The sequence below is a fragment of the Neofelis nebulosa genome, chromosome 2, assembly GCF_028018385.1.
Source record: "Neofelis nebulosa isolate mNeoNeb1 chromosome 2, mNeoNeb1.pri, whole genome shotgun sequence".
NCBI classification, from domain to species: Eukaryota; Metazoa; Chordata; class Mammalia; order Carnivora; family Felidae; genus Neofelis; species Neofelis nebulosa.
In genome coordinates, this window is record NC_080783.1 from 79913843 (window position 1) to 79928007 (window position 14165).

The 14165-nt window shown below is 39.6% G+C and overlaps 1 protein-coding gene across 23 annotated transcripts in view; it reads left to right on the top strand.

The window, feature by feature from the left end:
- NEB (nebulin) overlaps window positions 1–14165 on the top strand; it is a 215022-nt gene that overhangs the window by 141664 nt on the left and 59193 nt on the right. For all 23 annotated transcript variants that reach the window (XM_058715306.1, XM_058715281.1, XM_058715284.1 and 20 more), the window contains 13 exons: window positions 19–123; window positions 221–325; window positions 3523–3630; window positions 5565–5678; window positions 5976–6173; window positions 6487–6591; window positions 7465–7569; window positions 9473–9580; window positions 10944–11051; window positions 12245–12352; window positions 12902–13006; window positions 13106–13210; window positions 13850–13948. In XM_058715306.1, the coding sequence (XP_058571289.1) occupies window positions 19–123; window positions 221–325; window positions 3523–3630; window positions 5565–5678; window positions 5976–6173; window positions 6487–6591; window positions 7465–7569; window positions 9473–9580; window positions 10944–11051; window positions 12245–12352; window positions 12902–13006; window positions 13106–13210; window positions 13850–13948 (1473 nt within the window). The remainder of the gene's footprint in view (window positions 1–18; window positions 124–220; window positions 326–3522; window positions 3631–5564; window positions 5679–5975; window positions 6174–6486; window positions 6592–7464; window positions 7570–9472; window positions 9581–10943; window positions 11052–12244; window positions 12353–12901; window positions 13007–13105; window positions 13211–13849; window positions 13949–14165) is intronic.

Sequence of the window (14165 nt, forward strand, 5' to 3'; positions counted from 1 at the left end):
ACTTGTTTTTCTTTACAGCTACAATACACGGCAGCAGGTAAAGATAATCTACAGAATTATAACCTGGTCACAGATACACCACTTTACGTGACTGCCCTTCAAAGCGGCATTAATGCCAGTGAGGTGCGTCTTCCTTGTACTACTCTTCCAGGACAAGCCATTACTGTCTTTATGTATTTTCAAACAGCAGAAAAGCATAACTCATCTTTTTTGTGTGTAGGTGAAATATAAAGAAAATTATCATCAGATTAAGGACAAATATACGACAGTTCTAGAAACAGTGGATTACGACAGAACCAAGAACCTGAAGAATCTTTATAGCAGTGTGAGTTCTTTTTCTCGTCTTTGTATTTGAGTTCTCTTTTTCTCCTTTAGAGACAATAAGGGAATAGTTGGGATAGACACCTTACCCCCAAAAGTTTTTCCAGTTTTTTTTCATGAACCTTCAAATTCCTACTCTATCTCATCAGTAGTCCTAGTTACAATTAAATAAGCCCCACTTTAAATATTGCACCATTTCATGCAGTTGTCACAAATTTAGGAGCTCCTTCCTTATTGAAGGCAGGTGCAGTTGAAGTTATGCTACATTGACCCTGGACTTGTCCTTCCCTGACTTCTCCGGTGGCCAGTGGCTTACAGCCTGCAAACACATTCTTTTTCCTCCTCTGAATTGGTTAATTCAACAAGCATTTTTTAAACTTCATTTAAAAAAAATTTTTTTTTAATGTTTATTTCTGAGACAGAGACAGAACATGAGTGGGGGAGGGGCAGCTAGAGAGGGGGACACAGAATCCGAAGCAGGCTCCAGGCTCTGAGCTGCCAACACAGAGCCCGACGCAGGGCTCGAACTCACTGACCGTGAGATCATGACCTGAGCCGAAGCCGGACTCTCAACCAGCTGAGCCACCCAGGCGTCCCTAAACTTCATTTTGAAATAATTTTAGATTTACAAAAAAGTTGCACAAATAGTACAGAGAATTCCAGCATATTTTGCTCGGTGATACAATTATCAAAACTAAAATATTAACATTGTTGCAGTGTTGATTACAGACTTCATCCACTTTTCACCAGGGTTTTCCCACTAGTGTGCTTTTTTTTCTGTTTCAGATGCCAGTCCATCATCCCACATTGCATTTAGTTGTCGTGACTCTTTAGCCTCCTCCAATCTGATCATTTCTCAGTTCGTCCTTGTCTTTTTCTGATTGTGACGCTTTTGAAGAATACTGACCAGTTATTTTGTAGAATGTCCCTCAATTTGGTTTTACATGATGACTTCTCATGATTAGATCAATAGTGTGCAGTTCTGGCGAGCATAACACAAAAGTGATGTGCTTCTCTCAGTGCATCATGGCAGGTGGCACATGACATCAATAACTGGTGATGTTGACCTTGGTAACTTGGCTAGGTCACTGTCTGCTGAGCTTTTCCACTGTAAAGTTACTCTTTTCCCCTTTGTTGTGAAGAAATATCATGGAGGAGATACTTGGAACTATGCACGTATCCTGTTTTTCCTCGAACTTTTCTCTCACGTATTTTAGCATCTATTGATGGATCTTGCCTGAAACAATTATTGCTATGGAATATGCCTGTTAGTGATTTTCTGTTTCCTGCATCCTTTCTACATTTATTAGTTGGAATTCTGCAAGAAACAACTCTTCCTTCCTACCATTTGTTTCTTTTATTTGTATCAGTATGGGCTCATGGATATTTATTTTATTCCATAGGATGTAGTCTATAATGTTATTTATTTTCTTGCTCTAATTATTTTACCTTTGACCACTGGGGGCTCTTTCAAGGTGTCTCCTATAAGGCCTTGACATACTCCATCATTGTTTTCCAGCACTTCCTTACTTTCTGGCACCACAACATGCTCATCTTGTATTTCCCCTGTTCTAGACCCACCTCTCTAAGGAGCCCTAGTTTATTTATTGGAGAATGGCATTTCAAAACCAAGATCAAAATACTGGGTGTGCTCATTTGCTGCTAGGACTCCTATGGGGACAGAGCTTAGAAATATATGTATACTAACCACATATGCATACATATCTGTATTCTATACTTACCTAACCATATCTGTGTTTTAAAACATGAGTTCCTACTGATGCCTCCAATATAACTCTACACCACAGAGTTCATTCTAGCCTTCTACCCTTTCTTATTTTTCCAACTTGTGTTTGTCTTTTTTTAATTTTTCCAGAAAGCCCAACTCTCATCACCTATGATACATGTACTTATTTGTTCAACTCTTATAGGCACATAAAATGTTTTCACAATTGCTAACCCATATTCCTGTGGGAAACAAATTTAATAACTAGAGTACAGTATTTTGTGTGGTTATTTTGGTTACAGACAAAATACCATTTTCCAAAACAAATTAGTTTTCTTTCTCACTTCCTCCAGTGTAGTTTGTTACACATTGGTAACACAATTAGACTTATTTGTTAGAGTTTTTACCCTATTTTAGTCCTGTCCCCCATTCTGGTTGCTTCTGTGTTTTAATTTACATACTGTAAATTACTCTTTGTGGTATGTAGTACTATGGCTTTTAGCAAGGCATGGAGTCATGTATTCACCACCATAGTCAAGATACAGAAAACTTCTATATCACCTCAAAATTTCCCTCTTGCTTCCTCTCTTTTCTCCCTTGACATCCACAGAGGCATTTTCTGCACTTGTTAAAAGAAAAAAAAATTTTTTTAACCTTTTTGCAGAATGTTATGTAAATGGAATTAAGAATTATGTAGCCATCAGGTCTGGCTTCTTTCTCTTAGCAAAATGCATTTATGTACTACACACATTGCTATATAAACTAGTAGTTTATTCTTTTAATACCATTCCATGGATGTACCACAATTTGTTTATCCATCCAGGCTTAAAGGACATCTGAGTTCTTTCTAATTTTTGACAATTGTGAATAAAGCTGCTGTATACATTTGTGTATAGGTTTTTGTGTAGAGGTAAGTTTTCATTTCCCTTGAGTGAATAAATATGTAGGAGTGGAAATATTTTGGGGGCTCTCAGCTACCAAAAAGTAGGAAAGGATAAATAGATTTTAAGTTAATGGTTTTCATCCTCCAGGAATTCCTAGACCGATGGAGAATGAATATAGCATCAAAAATTTTGTTTTAATTTATGTAAATTTCACTCTTTGTGATGTATAATACTATCGCTTTACAAATGCATAGTCACGTGTCCACCACTGCATTCAAGATATAGAAAAGTTCTTTATCACCCCAAACAAAGAAATAAAGAAAATAAAGAATAAAGAGAATAAAGAAAAGTTCTTTATCACTGCCAAACCATGATAAGTACTATGGTAGAGAACAAAATAATGAACTGTGAAATTATAGTCATGGCACTAGACCTGTTATTCATGTAGGGGTACGTGGATCCTACTGAAGGTGAAGATCTAGAGGTTGGCAAGGAGTCTCTGAGAAGGACAAATACAGGAAAGACCCCCTCCTCAAGAGCCAACAAGAATGCATCTTTCTGTATTCACAAGATGATTTTAAACCCCTACAGAACCTGTACAAGGAGGCCTGGGATAGAGTGAAAGCCACCAGCTATATCCTGCCTACCAGCACTATGTCCCTGACACATGCCAAGAACCAGAAGCATCTGGCCAGCAATGTAAGTCAAATGCAAATGTGATAGCCTTCCACCCACCATCTGCCTTCCCCAGTTCTCTGCTCCTAGAATCTTTCTGGTTGTGTCATATGGATTATGTTGTATGTTATGTATATTGTAAAAGAAAATCCTAAATAACATGATCTATTTAGATCTTTAGTCTTTTGAACTCTTTATGCCTAAAGTGTTCTTAAAACTTAAGTAAGCCTCTTCTAGAGACTTTTACCACTTAATTGTGAACATTTTACATAGCATTTTAGATCAGTATTTCTCATATCTTTTTTTTTACCATGACCCACAGTGAGAAATTGATTTGATATTGCAAGCCAGCATGCAAATACATACACATGCATGCGTGTGCACACACACACACACACACACCTGAAGTTTACATGAGTTCCTTCTGACATAAATATTTTACAGAAGAGAGCATACTGCTACACTAAAAACAATGCACTCTGATCATTTCGATTCTGTTCTATTCATTTAAGTGCTAATGACCCAGTAAATTGATTTCACTACCTTCTCATGGGACCTAGAGATGTGTAATTAGGAAAGGGCTTTGTTAGATAATATATGGAATTTAATTTTTACCTGAAAGAAAAACGAATATATGTGATTTTCTCAGACCCAAGTCTGTTTGGAAGACTGCAAACAGACTAACCCAAAGGAGCAAACTTCATTTGGAAAGAGAGGTTTTGTAGATAGAATTGAAAAGCTCAGCAGATATTTGCTCCTTTAGTCATAAAAAAAGTTATAGAAGCAGAATTTTCAGCAACTTGTTTTTGGAACAAGGTGGGACACAGAGAAATTAATCCCTTAAAAGACAGATTTCAACAGTAGCTTAAAAAAAAGGTGCCTTTGAATAGTATCTTCTTTATAACTGAGGAATGGTTTAGATGTAAGGATCATGTGAATTAATGTTCTGGAAAATTCTGTTGGGAATTTTTGTTGGTTTCCAGTCAGCAAAGGGCTTCACTGCAGTTCTTACACAAATAATCCCATCTTCCTTTTTTTGTTTTGTTTTTGTTTTTGTTTTACTAAGTTGTGGGCCTTTGAGTTATGAGAGAAATTTTATCATGTGCTAGGAGATTGGATCTTCATTTCTGTAAGGGCCTTACCTCCTAGTTCATGTAATCATGGAGCATTAATTCATAGGCAGTATGTCTTAAGAATTAAAAGTTGGTTTTCCCATAGAAACTGGTTACAGTGTATTTTTGGGAAACCTCATAAAAACTGAAATTCAAGGACTATGTCTCTTAAGCATCAGGCTTGCCAATTACTAAAAACAAAGAACTGAGCACATTTTTCATCTTTCATTCATGGTTGAGAAAATCAAAGTCATTATCATGAAAGAGATTATTTAAAAAATACATAATCTTTAAAATGAATTAATTTTAGCAGAAGTATTGGTACAGGCATTTTTATATTTTATTTTATTTTTTTGACGTTTACTCATTTTGAGAGAGAGAGCACATGTGCATGCATGCGAGTGGGGGAGGGGCAGAGAGAGAGAAAGAGAAAGAATCCCAAGCAGTCCCTGTGCTGTCAGAGCAGAGCCCGACATGGTGCCTGAACTCACAAACCATGAGATCATGGCCTCAGCTGAAATCAAGAGTCAGACACTTAACCAACTGAGCCACCCAGGCATCCCGGTATGGGCATTTTTAAAACAGTAACTAAAAGTTTATACCTCTCTGCAGTTTACAGAGTACTGTCAGGTATAGTTTTATGTAATTCTCAGGGTCACCCTGTGGCAGGCACTAGTGCTGTATGTCCACCTCTATGCAAAGATGAGGAGACGAGCCCAGAGAAGTGGTGACCCCACGTTGGCTGGATCTTAGGGTTGGGCCCTTCCTATTATGTCCCGTACTCTTTAACAATATAAATCCATTATTCTCCAAAACTTTTTCTCCCTTTGTACTTTCTGTCTGTAGATCAAATATCGAGAAGAATATGAAAAATTCAAAGCTCTTTATACTTTACCAAAAAGCGTCGAAGATGATCCAAATACAGCACGGTGTCTCAGAGTCGGCAAGTTTAACATTGATGTAAGTAATCCCAAAGACCTTCCTTCAAATCAAAGCCAAGTAATATAGCCATCTATCATAGATCAGAACATTTCCTATTAATGCACATGGCACTGACTGCGCATATGTGAAGAAGGGAAGTGTTATTTCTGCTTCCCCCACCCCCATGGATCTGTAGGAAGTGTCAGAAAATTCCAGATCCCACCTGATTGCTGTAAGTTGGTTACCCTGACTTCTCTGGTATATAAGAAAAGCACGTATTGCCAGGATACCTTGCACAATTTCCTGTATAATTGGCATGTTATTTTATCTTCATAGCGCCTATACAAGTCAGTTTATGAAAAGAACAAGATGAAAATCCACATTGTTCCTGACATGGTGGAGATGGTTACTGCTAAGGATTCTCAGAAGAAAGTCAGTGAGATTGATTACCGCCTACACCTCCATGAGTGGATTTGCCACCCTGACTTGCAAGTCAACAGCCACGTCAGAAAAGTCACAGATCAGATCAGCGACGTAAGCCCATTGCTTATGAAGGTCCCCTTCCCTGGCTCCACATCCCATCCTGAGGAGAAGCAGACTCCCTGTTGCTTCCCCTCAGCCTTCTTCCACTATCGCTTTCCTACATACCTGTGGGTCTGTCCCTGGAAGCAGGGCTCTGTGTGCCCATGTTTCCATGGTACCCTCAGCCTCACAGCGTAATGCCTTTTGATTTTCATTCCATAAAGTCATCCTGGGTCCAGAGGGTGTTAAAGTTATGATCAGTTTTGGTTTTTGTTTTTTGGTTTTTTTTTTGGTCTGATTCCTTCTGTCTGCTGCAATCCTTTAGATTGTATACAAAGATGACCTCAACTGGCTAAAAGGCATTGGCTGCTACATCTGGGACACTCCTGAAATTCTTCATGCCAAACATGCTTATGATCTACGTAATGATGTGAGTTTGCCTTTTTTTGTTTGTTTGTTTTTTGGCTTTTTTTTTTAAGTATGTTTCCTTTTCTACATAGTATAAGTCAGGGGGAGAGTTATGGACATTGTCACAGACCAGCTATGTCGTAAGTGGTGTTGAGGATGGCTGAGCTGGAGAAAGATGCTAAGGAGCAGAGAATGGCCATTGCACAGGAATGCCTGTAGCTTTCCAATGAAACACTGCATTCAAGCTGTCCCACTGTCTTCTTGTGGCAAAGGGACCCCTGGCTCTTTTCTTCTGTCTACATTTGGACTATTTCAAATATTGAGCACATGATTTGCATATTAGGAAAATCTCATTTGTTAGGAGTTTGTGGTGCTATAGACAGGATCTATTTATAAAAAGAGGATTTGCTAGGCAAATTAACAGTGTAATCAAGATTTCAGTAAAAAAGCTCCAATGTTCCTAGAAGAGCAGCTGTCAAGCCTGCTAGAAGGCTCTGGAAGCTCTATAGGACTATAAACATTGATTACACAGATTGTCATAAAATTCAAATGCATCCTGGTCAGTTGAATAAGTGCTAATGAAAGTAAACATTGGGGCACCTGGGTGGCTCAGTTATTTAAGTGTCTAACTTCTGCTCAGGTCATGATCTTGTGGTTTGTGAGTTCGAGCCCCACATCAGGCTCTGCACTGACAGTGTGGAGCCTCCTTGGGATTCTTTCTCTCTCCCTCTCTCTCCACCCCTCCCCAACTTGTGCTCTCTCTCTCTCTCTCTTGCTTGCTCAAAATAAATAAACTTAGGGGAAAAAAGTTAAAAGCAATCAAACCCTCTGTGAAAACCAGCAATTTCTGATACAGTGAATGGTCTAACACAGGTTTATTTTCTTCTCTTGGCAGATCAAGTACAAAGCTCATGCGCAGAAGACAAGGAATGACTACAAGTTGGTCACTGATACTCCACTCTATGTGCAGGCTGTCAAAAGTGGGAAACAACTAAGTGATGTAGGTGCATGGGGAAGTAGTGTGGACAGTAGTAAAGACAGACTGCCACTCAAGCAGAAGTGGCAAAAAAAAAAAAAAGTGGTCTTTTCTAACTGGGAAACCAGAATTAGTACCTTAGAAAGTACTTACAGCTCTGCTCTTGTTCTCTGAAACCTGATGTGTTCAATCAGTTCCCAGTGAGGAGTTGTAAGGGATCTAAGTCTACTAAATACTTGGTGTTTTAGAGTGTCCGAAGTTGCTTCTTGTATCCTTGTGTCAAGAGCAACAGCTCTGTCTCACTGTCTAAGAATTCTAATAAATTAGAGCAAATGACACTAGGGTGAGGAGGGAGAAAACTCTGAAGTCAGAGATGTGGACAGTCACTACCACACATCCTTCATGAGGCTTGGGAAAAGCCCTAATCCCCCTGAGCCTCGGCATCCTTATGTGTACACCACATATATCCATTACGCCTGAAAAACAGCAGATGAACCCAGCACAAAGCTGTTCTTTCTTATCTTCAACTAACCTCCCAGGTCAATAAGTAAATGTCAAATCCCACCAGTGAGTTAGAATGTTAAAACCTATTCTTTTGACTCCCTCACACCTGTCAGAATGGCTAACATTAACAACTCAGGAAACATAAGATGTTGGCGAGGATGTGGAAAGAGAGGATCTCTTTTGCGCTGTTGGTGGGAATGCAAACTGGTGCAGCCACTCGGGAAAACAGTGTGGAGGTTCCTCAAAAAATTAAAAATAGAACCATCCTATGATCCAGCAATTGCACTACTAGGTATTTATCCAAAGGATACAGGAGTGCTGATTCATAGGGGCAGTTGTACCCCAATGTTTATAGCAGCACTATTAACAATAACCAAATTATGGAAAGAGCCCAAATGTCTATCAACTAATGAATGGGTAAAGAATATGTAGTACATATATACAATGTAATATGACTCAGTGATCAAAGAGAATGAAATCTTGCCATTTACAACAATGGAGATGGCCTAGCATGTATTATGCTAAACAAAATAAGTCAGAGAAAGAGAAATATCATAAGATTTCACTCATATGTGGGATTTAGGAAACAAAACGGGTGAACATAGAGGGAGGAAGGCAAAAATAAGATAAAAACAGAGATGGAGGCAAGTTATAAGAGACTCTTAAACACAGAGAACAAACTGAGGGTTGCTGGAGGGGCGTTGGGTGGAGGGATGGGCTAAATGGGTGATGGGCATTAAGGAGGGCACTTGTTGGGATGAGCACTGGGTGTTATATGTAAGTGATGAATCACTAAATTCTACTCCTGAAATCATTATTGCACTATATGTTAACTAACTTGGATTTAAATTTAAAAAAAGAAAGAAGAAAAAATGCAAAGGGAAAAAAACCCTATTATTTTGAAACTTATAGTGGTAAAATACCCACTCTTCCTCTTCCTAAGCCTGAGCCATCTGTTCTACTTCTCTCTCAGTGTGGGGAACACACACTGGTTGTGATCCTATTAATAAGACACAATAATAGGGGCGCCTGGGTGGCGCAGTCGGTTAAGCGTCCGACTTCAGCCAGGTCACGATCTCGCCGTCTGTGGGTTCGAGCCCCGCGTCAGGCTCTGGGCTGATGGCTCAGAGCCTGGAGCCTGTTTCCGATTCTGTGTCTCCCTCTCTCTCTGCCCCTCCCCCGTTCATGCTCTGTCTCTCTCTGTCCCAGAAATAAATAAATAAACGTTGAAAAAAAAAATTAAAAAAAAAAAAATTAAAAAAAAAAAAAAAGACACAATAATAGATCAGATAGAGTCCCCTAGGCAAAGGGAAGCAGGCTACCTTTTTCTCATTTTTTAAGAGAGACTTGGGTTTCCATTTACTTCTTTCCAACAAGGCTGCTGCAGTCTGAATCAGCTGACCCTTCTCCTCTCTGCACACAGGCTGTTTACCACCATGACTATGTGCACAGTGTCAGAGGTAAAGTTGCTCCAACGACGAAAACTGTGGATCTGGATCGGGCCCTCCATGCATACAAGCTCCAGAGTGAGGTGAGTAGTTAGAACCCAATACAGGGCCCAGCAGAAGTCCAAGATGCAGCCTAAAGGGCCAGGCCACTGGCCTCTCTAGAAGCCACTTGGGCATGTATCTAGAAGGCTTGGGCATATATCTCAGCCTGACCTTGTCATTTATAAATGCTGTTCCATTCACAAGAGTTAAAAAGCAAAACAAAGAAAAAACCAAAATAGTACATAGTCTGTCTTCCTCTTGGCTGGCAAGCCAAGCAAGCAATGGGTACTTTCTGGAGCAATATTTATAAGATACAATGAAGAAAGCCAACTTACTCTCTCTGCCTAAAAAACTTAAAACCAAGGTGACGAAGGCAAGGCACATAATCATAAAAGACTTCACTTAAGAGCTAGAGCTAGAAATTGCTTTGGAATTCAGAAGAGAAACTGGATTCCACTCATATATTTAATATCCCTATTCTGTATTACCTGGTGTGATGCTACGTTGGTCTCACCCTTTAATGTTACTCTCCTATATTGAATGTTAAAAGTAATTTAGTTTTTAACATTTCAAACACTGTTCCTACTCCTGTAGCTCCCTTTAAAGACAGACTTGTGTATTTATTTATGTATGTATGTATTTATTTATTTTTATTTATAGTTTTTATTAGAGAGTGAGCATAAGTGGGACAGAGGGGTAGAGGGGCAGAGGCAGAGAGAGAGAGAGAGAGAGAGAGAGAGAGAGAGAATTTCAAGCAGACTCCACACTCAGTACAGAGCCTGATGTAGGGCTCAATCCCACAACCCTAGGATCATGACCTGAGCCAAAACCAAGAATAGGATGTTCAACCTACTGAGCCACCCAGGCACCCCAAGACAGACTATTTAAAAGGTCACAGAGAAACTCCTTTCCCTTTTCTACTAGGGATAGGAGTATCTTGACCTCTTCACAGCCTGACTTCAGGATGCCACGTTTATGGTGGGGATGGGATTCCAAAGATGTGCCTTATAATTATGACTGTCTCAGGGATTGCTGGTGATATGAATAGCATCTAAGAGTGGGGTTAATGACAGAGGCAGCACTGACTGCCTGTTTTCTCTACTTTTCCCATTTTCTTGCTAGATTGTCATGCAACTAATGGGGCATAAATTCAAAAACAGAGAATTATTATTTTCTATAAGCTCCTTCGCTCATCACTCTTCTTTTCAAAAGCAAAAGTTAAGAGTAACTTAATTCATTGCCTGACTCTTAGAACTTACTTAATTTCTTCCTGAAATCAGTTTGGTGATCGTAAGAACATTAAGTATCTAATTGAAAATCTATTGTGTACTGCATGTGACTTGTTTAACTTAGATCAGTTATTTGATGTAGATGTCATTTACCTACTCTTCCTCATTCCTGCAGGGTCTATACCGAGGAGCTGGCCGGCGCACCCTGCCTACTGGATATAGGCTTCCCGTGGACACCTCTCACTTCAAACACATCAAGGACACCCGATATATGAGCAGTTATGTGAGTGGTCTCCTCATTAAGATGGGGTCTGAAGGTGGTGGGAGCACTAATATTCATTAATAGCCTACCTAATGCCCTTAGTCATACTCTGAATGCTCAACATGATATAATGATGGGACTAGATAAGGGGAGACAGTGTGTTTTCTAGGGTTGCTATGGAATTGGCTTGCTCCTGCTTTAGCAGTATCTGTGTAACCCAGGGGGTTAGCATAGGGCTTTTGTGGGATTGCATCTGCATGAGTCAGTTACTTCAGCTCATGGTTTATGGCTGTTAGGATACGTCTACTTCTGTTGGCTTTAGCACAGAAGAATCCTGAACTATTCCAAGCCATATACCAGTAATGGAAGTTCGTACATGCACTGCTGATGTGTGGCAACAGTATTACCTTCAAGATACAACGTCACTGTGTATTCCTTTGAAAAAGAAAGGACTTCTTGCCTTGCTGCTGGCTCTGATACTTGCCCCACTGCTTACCTTCTGTGCTCGCTTAAAAAAAAAGCTCAGAGGGGTAAATAGGCTCTCACCACTTGTAGCTTGCCCACATGTCACTGACACTAACCTTCCCTGGATTTAAAAGTTCCACATTGGAATGTGATGCATTTACCCTATGGCAAAGCCTAGGGAAGTGTTACTATGTCTGTGACTCTGGCCTGCATACCATACACACAAATCAACCATCAGTTGAAGAGTAAGCCGTCTCTTCCATGTTGCCCTTTAGAGTCCTGGGAATCAAACTTGCTGGCCAGGTAGGGTCCAATAGCCAGGGGCCCAAAAATATGGTTTCCAAAGCAGAGTCACAGACTGAATAATCTAACATGTCATTTTTTAAATCAGTCTGTAAGGCCATTCATCAATGTTAAAAGTAGTCTCTTATGTCTTCTTTGCATTTTCTAATTTCCTAGCTGTACTAGGGCTAAAAATACAGGGTTTTTTCTTGTATTTTTCTTTCCTGCCATAAACAGATTTGTCTAGGCAACACTGAATTTTATTCCTTTCTGGACCTGGCTTTATTAGCAAACAAAATAATTTTTAAGACTCAAATTACTATAGAAATTTTGTCAAGGACTTTTCCTTATACTTAATGCTTAGAGAGTAATTTTCAAATGAAAGTGACAGCTCTTTTCTATTTGAGAAGTATAAAGCTACTCTGTGCTTACCCATCTGTGAACTCATTCTGACTTTGCTTTTGCAGTTCAAGTACAAAGAAGTTTATGAACACATCAAGGCAAATGGATATACACTTGGTCCCAATGACGTTCCATTTGTCCATGTCCGGAGGGCCAACAATGTTACCAGTGAGGTACTGTGAATGCAGATTCTGTTGGGCAAAGACTGAGTTTCAAAGACCATGGCTTTGTTTGAAATGCATTAAAAGTTAATTATATTTTAGCTATAAATTCACACATCAGCAAGGAGTAAGAGAGCCCTTTTAGTTACCATTTTGATACTGGTATCCATTGGCAACATTTTTCTATATTTGCTGATGCCATTGTACAGATCCAATTTATAGATTATAATGCAAATTAATTCCTTTTTTGACATTTATATACAAAAAACTTTAATAAATTTGCATTTTAGTCTGACTCATGACCCTGGTTTTCTACACAAATGATTGGTTTGTATATCTGATCCTATCCAATCATCTGATAGTATGTGGAAGGTTTGGTGGTCAAAATTCTTCACCTAAATAAGATAAATACCATTTTCTCTTTTTTCCTAATCCCAATCACTTTTTTATGTCCTTAATCACCCCTCTCATGGCTCTTTATGTAAAATATTTGCTGATTAGTCAATGGATGCCCTCATCTTCCTACACTAAATAACTGGAATGGTTTTTCCTCCAATGTAGAGACTGTACCGACAATTGTACCATAAACTGAAAGACAAGATTCATACAACTCCTGACACACCTGAGATCCGCCAAGTCAAGAAGACACAAGAGGCTGTTAGTGAGGTGGGTATTTTCTTAGGAGAGAGGAAAGGCTGTGGAACCCAGGCAGGAATGTCAACCATTCAGTCTCTGATGTGTGTTTCTGGGTGTGTTTTTCTTTAGTTGATCTACAAGTCAGACTTCTTCAAGATGCAAGGCCACATGATCTCACTGCCATACACACCCCAAGTGATCCATTGCCGCTACGTGGGAGACATCACCAGTGATGTAAGCATCTCCTAGGGATCTTTCTGACGGGCTCTTACCAAGAGGCTGGCTGCATTTAAGCCACCACTGGTCTTTGAACAGCCTTCTGCATTGAATACTTCTAAACTGAATATACAACTTGGAGGCAAATTGTGTGGAAGTAGGACCACACATTTCTCCAGCTATGAAAACAATAGTAAGAGGAACACGTGAGAATGACAAAAATTGCTGACCACCATTCTGCATTCAACACTGAATCATTACCAGCTCCTCACCATACATGACCTCTGATCCTAGGTCCTGTTTATATTATCTTTCTCCTGCTCATCCCCACTCTCACCCTTTTTAGCAACTTCCTTCTACCATTTTTTTTCTCCTTAAATGTTTCCTTCTCCTAAAAGGCCACTCCATTCAGCCTATGCTTTTCTCCCATCAATATAATACTAACATAATACTCCGTTCTCTCCTCAGCTCAGAATTAGAGATTAAATTTTAAAACCTGTGATTCATTTGGGTGCACGCAAACTAAGAGTTTTCAACCAGGTAGATGTGTTCAACCAAAATGAAAGATATATCAATATAAAAAGTGTCACTACTCTATCTTCTTTGTTCCTGGTTTACATTTACTCAGCCTGCTATATTTCTGTTTCTGTGACACAGATTAAATATAAAGAGGACTTGCAGATTCTCAAGGGACTGGGCTGCTTCTTGTATGACACTCCCGACATGGTCCGCTCCAGGCACCTGCGCAAGCTCTGGGTGAGTGCACATCTCACAACACACGGCTACCCCTGGACAGCCTCCATATGTCTCATTACCAGCCTCAAGGTCCTAGACAGAAAGACTATTTGCCTGCAGCTACTTTTAAGGGTGAATTTACCATTAACCAATTTGAATAAGTCATGACCCACTTAAGATGCCATGTGCCTCTGTAAGAGGTGATGAACTCAATTAAATGACAGTTGTCTTTGTTCCT